Source organism: Polypterus senegalus, chromosome 8 (genome assembly GCF_016835505.1).
Source record: "Polypterus senegalus isolate Bchr_013 chromosome 8, ASM1683550v1, whole genome shotgun sequence".
Lineage (NCBI taxonomy): Eukaryota > Metazoa > Chordata > Cladistia > Polypteriformes > Polypteridae > Polypterus > Polypterus senegalus.
The window spans coordinates 57,157,783-57,166,808 of NC_053161.1; the positions used below are offsets into that span (position 1 = coordinate 57,157,783).

At 38.1% G+C, this 9,026-nt stretch overlaps 1 protein-coding gene across 2 annotated transcripts in view; it reads right to left on the reverse strand.

Moving 5' to 3' along the window:
* LOC120533955 (proton myo-inositol cotransporter) overlaps positions 1-5,206 on the reverse strand; it is a 480,413-nt gene extending 475,207 nt beyond the window's left edge. For both annotated transcript variants that reach the window (XM_039761108.1, XM_039761107.1), the window contains exons 1-2: positions 4,970-5,206; positions 3,725-4,776 (exon numbers count right to left, since the gene is read on the reverse strand). In XM_039761108.1, coding sequence (XP_039617042.1) covers positions 3,725-4,265 — 541 coding nt within the window. In that variant the 5' untranslated portion in view covers positions 4,266-4,776; positions 4,970-5,206. The remainder of the gene's footprint in view (positions 1-3,724; positions 4,777-4,969) is intronic.
* Between the last annotated feature and the right edge of the window lie 3,820 nt (positions 5,207-9,026).

The following is a 9,026-nucleotide window of genomic DNA, read 5'->3' on the forward strand; positions in this document are numbered from 1 at the left end:
TTGACCTCTTGGTGATTCTGAAAAGCCCAAAATAAAATGTGGTTTTGTAGCACTTTTCTGAATTTCTCTCAACTGAACAGCTTATTGATATCAATGGTTAACAATGAGTAAAAAAGCTCTATAGATATCACAGGATTAAGATATGGAAAAGATAAGATACCACCAGGAGACAGCAAAGATCAGGATGTCACTCCAAAACCTGGTGATAAGGCAAGGAGAAATCTCAACCCGGAAGCTCCCAAAAGGCCAATGACAAACTCAAAAGAGAGAGATGCAGGAATTTATGGCAATAATTGCCTGTACATTGCATATTATCACCATGTTGGCTCGCTTCTGAGGGGGTAAGGTGGCATAAAGGAAACAGACAAAATCTGACAAAAAAGGATCATCCAAGCGAATACGAATTTTGTAGAAAGCCACACTCAATCTCCCAAAAGCACTGACAAAAAGTTCTATGGCCTTAAGAGACCAAAGTAGAATGTTTTGGCCCTAATTGGAATAGATTTGTGTGGCACAAAACCAACACATCTCATCACTAAAACAGAAACATAGTACCTGCTGTCAAGCATGGTGGTGGCGACATCATGCTATGGAAATGCTTCTCTTCTGTGCAGACAGGGGCCCTGGTCAGGAAAGAGAGGAAAGTAAACAGCTCCAAATATCAAGCTATTTCAATGCCTATTTCTCTTTGTCAGAGAATTGAAGGTAAATAAGAATTTCACTTTTAAATGGGATAATAATCTGAAGCACACATCCAATTCATAGGAATGGTATAAAAAAGGAAGCTCAATGTTTTGGAAAGACTCATTCAGAACTCTGACTTAAAACCTATAGAAGGGTTGCAATGTCAACTAAAGAGAGCTATACTCAGCAGACATCCTCAGAATTTGACTAGATTCAGTCTTTTAGGAATGGGCAAATACACAAAATTAAAAATGAAGCTGAAGTGTGAAGAGAAAAAAAAACTGCCCAACAGACTTCCTGTAGCAATTAAACTTAAAGTTGTTTCCACAAAGTATCAGTTAAACGGGGTACGTACTTTAAGCAACCAAAAATAATATTTTTTTCATTTTTTCCAGAAAATAAATAATTTTTCATTTAAATGTTGATGTTTACAAAGTCTTATTAAAGGTGAAAACATTCTGGCATGATTTGTCTAATTTTAGCCTTTACATCACTTTCCACTGAAACTTCAATAAGTTTATGTACATTTTGGATATCTATATACACCTCAAAGGTGTGGTAAACAAAATTAGTTTAGTTTATCCAGTTTATCCAACCATTGACCTTATACCATCTTTTAATAGTGTTGCTTGTAGAACAATTAAAAATGAATCTGCATTAAGTAACTGGCACATTGGTAATCCACAAACGCTCATAAATTATTTGAATTCAATTCATGGAATGACAACTGGAGAACTGAACCAGTATGTGCAGTAGTGATTATGGATTTCAGTCATATTGAACAGTCTGAATAATCAGACAGTCAAGATTTAAAAAAGCAATATTTTTTAATAAACACTGACATTTGACACCACTCCTTCTGCACAAGTTATAAAAGAAAACTCAATTGAAAAAGTGTAACCTTTTAATGAACAGAGTATCTTAATTTACTACTATTTAAACAGTCTTTACTTAAGGGCATCATAATTTTTTAATTTATTGGCACACTTCACATTTATTAATTTATGATGTTTAACACAGAAAAGCAAATGCAGTTACCTGATTTCTACTTACCCACACAACAGTATTCTTAAACCTACTTAATCAAATACTGCATCCTAGTATGCCAGACCCAACACGGTCAATATTTGGAGTAAGTCAAAATCCATCCTTAGGCAGTATGCCAATACATTACAGGCACACTCACTCACACACTGACAATCACAATGGGCCCATTTCAGATTTGCCAGAAAACCTAACCTGTGCTGCACATCTCTGGGAAATATGGGAGGAAAACTGGAATACCCAGATGAAAATCCAGTCAGACACAGTCAGAACATGCAAACTCCACATTGACAAAAGCATGAAACCAAAATCAGGGTGATAGATCCATAAAGTAGCTGTACTTTTCTAATCCATTCATAAACTGACATTTTCATTTGCATTGATTATCAACATTATCAAAAAGAAGCAAACTACAAAAAAGGACTGTGAAAACAACATCCTTATCACCTGGCAAATTTTCAACTCCATTAAGATGTATGGTTAAATCATTAAAACAACTGCTGAAAATCAAAAGTTATAAAATTATAAAAATGCACAATGCACTGGTTTTATACATTTTTAACAATTCTTATTTTATCATAGTATCATTAAAAGCTTTAAGCAACCAGTACTTACTGCATAAAGCACCAGTTCAAGCTCTTAATATCACTAGATACTTAACAACACAAGCAACAGTACAATAATGTATCTACAGTAAGTGAAGATGCTATACATTGAATACAAATATATTTTTAGACAAAATTAATACAGCACTAGCAATATACTAGGAGGTGCCTGAAATGGGCAAGATACCAGGAGAGCCTCTGTAATAGTTTGATAAAGTGCAGCTTATTACAGAAACATAATGTTGTGAGAATAGTGTTATAAAGCAAGAATGACTAATATTTTGGATATTCACTCTCAACTTAAAAAGGTTACAGTTGATACAGTCTCATGAACACATGCACCTCGGCTCAAAATTTCAGAGAAAAAAACTGAGTAAAATTGAGGTAAAGTGTGTTTAAAGGGTAAACCAAAATAATCTTGATGCAAAAAAGGTTATGGAAATCTGGCACAACTTACAGTTACGTAAGTGAAGGAGATATCCCGAGAGCATTTGAGAATAAACTAGTTCGTATATTGGAACAACAAAACCAAATGAGTCTGAGGGGCTGGGCTGACTTGCAAAATTTTTAAAGTTCATCTGATGAATCGGCCTTGTTAACATTATACCATACTTCTTTATCCTATCGTTTTAAAAACCTCGTACGCCTTTGGCTGCAATTTAGTCATCATTGTCACTTTATTGGTGGTGTCTCTTTAATTTTAACATGACTTCTTTTACACTTATGAGACAGTACTCATTTAATATTAAAGACATTCATGGAAATTGGCAATGATTTCTTTACTGACCTGAAAACAATCTCCACATACACAGGTGTAAATGTGACGCTTTGGTGCGTGCAAAAGACCTGTCTCGTCTCCATCGCTTTCATTTCACTTACTCTATATAGAAATCACTGAGATGACAGCTCCAAAGCGAAATACAATAAAATGGTAATCAAGGTCGCCTAAAGTGGTAACCTACACTCTTAACCCTAATTTGTTTTAAGTTTAAAAATCAACTGCACCATCGAATCGATACAAGAAGACTTCATTTAAAAATGAATTCAAAAAGATCGGGCTTTATTTCACTTCACCTTTCTTTGACGTGGGAGACATAAAGGTAGTAAAATAAAAGTGGTTTATGTCATATTCTGTCGTTGTAATGTTTTTGGTGACGCTTCTCCGGTTGATGCTTGCGCTGTATATCCACCACTTGTAGCTTTATGCCGTAACAACTACACCCGATGAACAGTATCACCTGCACATAAACCTTGCTACATAATCGACGTTGGTACATGAAACATGGCCAAAATATATACGTTCACAGTGACAGATGATTGAGCACTTCGGCTGTTTAACGAAGTGGAGATATAATCATGACAGGAAACATAAACTGGGCGATCAGACTTACCTATTCCAAGTCCAACTATAATTCGTCCCACAAGTAGAACCTCTTTATTTGGTGCAACCATAAGCACTATAGCACCAAGGGAGAACAGAAAGCTCGCCAGAAGGATGCAGGGTCGGCGCCCGAACAGTCCATTCAAGACCCCGCCAGCCAAGGCAGACAGCGCTGCCGAACCCACTGTACTAGAGACAAGCAACTCTTGCCACAAGGCGCTTAAATTCATCTCCTTTTTGAGTAGCAACATCGCTCCCGAGACCACTCCGGTATCATAGCCGAAGAGAAAGCCCCCCAATGCAGAAAAGCCTGCCAAGACAAATACGAAGGCCGGTGTGACATCTTCCTGGAATTGCTTGCGGGCTGCCCGCTCCAAATCACAGGTAGAAGCGACAGGAGGCGCGGGACCCTGACTGTTGATGCTGGAGCTGGACGCAGCCTTGATAAGACTTCTCTCGCCGCTGTCATCTTTCGCGTTTCGTCTCTTCTCTCCCATGAGGTTGCTCAGGCTCCGAAGGGTGTATTCATTGTCACTGGATTTGCGGGACATAAGGAAACAAACATACAATTCTCACTAGTTTAGAGTTGGGATGCGGGAGCAAGATCGGGTGCAGCTTGATTCACACGTATTGCGCCGAAGACCTTTACAAAAATATGACAGGCGCTCCGAGAGCTTTAATAAGTACCAGCGACTAAGTGCAGTGCCTGGAAATTCCCACTTTGTAAAAGTTACAAGAGTCTCGTACTTCTTTGGCCAACTCCGCACTTGAGTACTAAGCAGCGACGCTCCAACTGACAACCCACACAGCGGCTACGAATACGGACTAGAAGAAGGAGTGACTGCCGCTCTGTTCCGCTCTCACCTCTGAAGCAGGCGGGGCCAGTGCCCGCCTGTCACGTGAACATACGCTGTCATATGATTATTTTCGTTTTCTTACTTCCTTCTTCTCTGTGTCTCTTCCCACCTAAATAGGCAATCTTGAATGGATCATTAAAAAAAAAGATTCATGCTTTCCTGTCGTGGCAGCTTCACATCTGAAAAACATTCGCAGGCGTGAAACCTGTGATTGCAAGGAAAGATGAAAGAAAGGCATGTCATATGTACGCGTTATTCTCTTGCTTTTTTTAAAAAAAGACTGATCGTACAACTACATCGACATACAGTTTTAATAAACGATAAAAGCCTAGATTATGTACTTATGTCATATCCAAAATGCTGCTTGGCGTGTACCTCACATAAGACTTTACTATTACCTGTAGTGGAATACGCAGCACGTTTCTTTCCTGCCACATGAAGATTGTTTTACTCAGCAAGTAATTAACATATCCTTCAGTGAGGTAAACATCAGGTTTCTTCCACTCGTTTAAACTATATATAAATACGTCTGTCTTGCAAACTAGCCCGTTTCATTTGGCAGACAAGTCACTTTGGCTGCATCCATAAAAGAGAGCAGTCCTAAAGGAGTACTGTATATACAAAGAGTAACTAAGAAAAATAATAAAATGCTCTCAAAGATTTGTTTTATAAGTGATTAACTTCGTAGCCTATATACTAAAGTAGGCGGAAGTCCTTTAGGCTGTGTTGATTGTGCACCTACTGATTCGGAGTGCTGGGTTCAAATCACGGTCCGATCACTCTCTGTGGAGTAAACATGTTCTGCTCAGTATACTTCGGGCTACAGTACTTAAAAGCTTTGACACATTCCAACAACACAGCTGTTATTACAATATATCATTGGCATAGCGCGGCGTGGTAACTATTATTTTCTTTCTAAGTACCCGTTGTATCAAGAAACAATATTAAATTGTGTTGTATAGGTTTTCGTTGTAAAAAAAAATGTCCAATGTTTCGCAAACCTGCATTATCTGTAAAGTCGTCACATAAGACTAAATTACCAGTCGAAACAGGAAATAATACCCTGATATTATTCTGTATTCTTATACATTAAAATGCCACGTCGATAAGTACTACTCTGTGAGATTAGGTGTAACAGCCGCACAAGATGTAAAATTAGGCTACCAGCATTTCCTTTAATTTGAACGGTCGTGTGCACGCTGTGCCGAATAAACTGAATGGTGATTGTGGCGACGTTCTATAGCTAAGATATTTTGGGTGAGAAATACAGCTAATTTCTGGGCGCCAATACGTTCTGCTCAGCCTTATTGACAATAACTTTAGATTGTGCGATTTCTTGTTACAGTGACTTTCCAGATTGAGTTTATTCAATTTCACGTAATATTAATAATAATAATTAATGAATAAAGAACTTCCATTCTCGGTACTGCTTACTCCAAAGGGGCTAAAACAGAAACAAAAATTGTTTTTCGGTCAACCGTGGAGTTTGTATGGGGGTGCCTTTTGAAAACACATTTGCAACACGCGCCCTCTGTAGGTATTTTATTTTTAATGACATCATTTTCAAATACAGTAGCATCTTTTTTATGTAAGGAATTTTAACGTAATAAGAATATACAGTAGCATCCTTTTACGTAAGTAATTTTAACTTAATCATAAGAATCAAAACTTTGCCGTGCAATAGACATTACCGTGCAATTGTAGTACTTGTATACTTGATAACAATGCATCCTCTAAAGCCGTTATGTTCAATAGATTTAAACCTTGGTGTCATGAGGGTAGCATGTGTATTGTTTCTACTACCATGTAAATTTCAGTTACGATTTTTAAACAAACTTTCACGTTTTATTCAATCTTGAACACGATCTGACTACTTTCGGAGTAGTGTGTCAGTTTATGAGCCTGTGGACATGTTAACTAAAGAATGAATTACTCAGTGAAACCTGGTACAGTTATCAGTGCCTTAAAATGCAGAAAGATATTCAATTTGATTCGCCACATTTCTATAATAAGAATTTATATAAATCAGAATTTTAAAGGCAGTATTAACTATTAAGTAAGGAAACTCTCACCACCATAGTGGAGAATGTACAAGTTTGACACAGAAAATGACTGGGCCAAAATTCAGGTTTAGATAAACGGAGTACTGAATTAGAGATGCCAAGCAGAATAGATTGGAAACAACTTACCTTTTTTCTTTTTCGTTAAATGTAGCCTTGCATATGAGAACTGTATTTGGCATAGACCCAGCTTCAGATCAAAAAAGTAAAAGAGGACTCTGAAATACTAAGTGGGGCATGAAGTCCTAAAAATCCAACAAATAACATTATACCTGACTGTCTGGGTGGGGTAGCATTAAAAAACAGAAGAATTTGGCATTGTTCAGCTGGTAAGGATGTTTAATTAAAACTTATACAACTACATACTTAAGTAAAAGTATTAATAATTGACCAATTATTGCCACTACCTTACATTGACTATTGAGGCCACTTGTGCCTGCTCTCATCAGTGTAACATTTATATTTCTTAAAAAAAAAAGTTTAGTATTGTTTTGTTGTAGTTTTCCACACTGAGCTGATTCCTGACTTGAGTAAACTCCTGAAAAGAAAGACTCAAAAGGTTCTAGACTGACAATTACAGTAGTTCAATAAATCAATGGTTAGATATTTATTGTTAATTATTTTCTATTCAGTATATCATAGAATAGTGCACCTTAATGAAGATAGATTCAGATCATTTATGTACATAGATTTATATAGCCATGCAGCTTTTACATGCATAGGCGACTGCCCTCAAACATCAATGAACTGAAGTAATGCAGAAAGTAGGAGGAAGAAAAAAATTCTTCCAATACATTATATTAAAACTCTTGCAGAAAACAAATAAAATTACTGCTGCTAAAAGTTGATTCTGCAACCTAAAGATTAATGGGATGTTCTTAATTTCTGACACAATCCATCTGAATGTAAGCTTTTGCTTTTTAAATAAATAAAAACAGAGTAAAAACCCTTGAGTGTTGTCTGTCAATAAAAGCTTGAATTGCCCATTTTCAGGACTTGATGCGGATTAAATGATTGATAGTTATTTTCTGATATGTAAAATCATGCAACTGAAAGAGCTATACCTACATTTTTACATGAATACATAATACATCTATTTAAATGTACAGTAATTGAGATATCATGAACATTTTTAAAACTTAACATTGATAAATTTGGAAAAACGATAATGCTTTAAATCAGACACTGCAATAATGAAGGGGATGAGCAACAGTAGACAGCTTTCCCACCAGTGGAATTCCAGAGGAAGCACTTAATAGTTACCATAGCATGATTGCTGACTGGTAGTTATCTCAAATGTTTATATTTTTCTTCAGTGGCTGTGAAGTTTTAATTTCACCTTGGGGACAAATAAAATAGTATCTATCTATCTATCTATCTATCTATCTATCTATCTATCTATCTATCTATCTATCTATCTATCTATCTATCTGTTTCAACTACAGAGAGATCACACTCTTCAGCCTTCCTGGAAAAGTCTATTCAGGGGTTCTGGAGAGGAGGGTCCGTCGGATAGTCGAACCTCAGATTCAGGAGGAACAGTGTTGTTTTTGTCCTGTTCGTGGAACAGTGGACAAACTCTACACCCTTAACAGGGTCCTTGTTGGAGGGTGCATGGGAGTTTGCCCAATCAGTCTACATGTGTTTTGTTGACTTGGAAAAGGCGTTCAACTGTGTCCCTCGGGGAATCCTGTGAGGGGTGCTCCAGGAGTATGGGGGACCGGACCCCCTGATAAGGGTTGTCATAGCTTGGTCCGCATTGCCGGCAATAAGTCAAACCTGTTTCCAGTGAGAGGTAGACTCCACCAGGGCTGCCCTTTCTCACCGATTCTGTTCATAACTTTTATGGACAGAATTTCTAGGCGCAGCCAGGGCGTTGAAGGCGTCTGGTTTGGTGGACTCATGATTGGGTCACTGCTTTTTGCAGATGAGGTTGTCCTGTTTGCTTCATCAGGCCGTGATCTTCAGCACTCTTTGGATTGGTTCGCAGCTGAGTGTGAAGCGTTTGGGATGGGAATCTGAGACCATGGTCCTCAGCCAAAAAAAGGTGGAGTGCCCTCTCAGGGTTGGTAGCGAGATCCTGCCCCAAGTGGAGGAGTTCAAGTATCTTGAGGTCTTGTTCACGAGTGAGGGAAGAATGGAGCGTGAGATCGACAGGTGGATCAGTGCGGCATCCGCAGTGATGCGGGCTCTGCATTGGTCTGTCATGGTAAAAAAGGAGCTGAGCTGTAAGGCAAATCTCTCAATTTACCAGTCGATCTATATTCCTACCCTCACCTATGGTCATGAGCTATGGGGTAGTGACCGAAAGAATGAGGTCGCGAATACAAGCGGCTGAAATGAGTTTCCTCCGCCGGGTGTCGGGGCTTTCCCTTAAAGATAAGGAGAGAAGCTC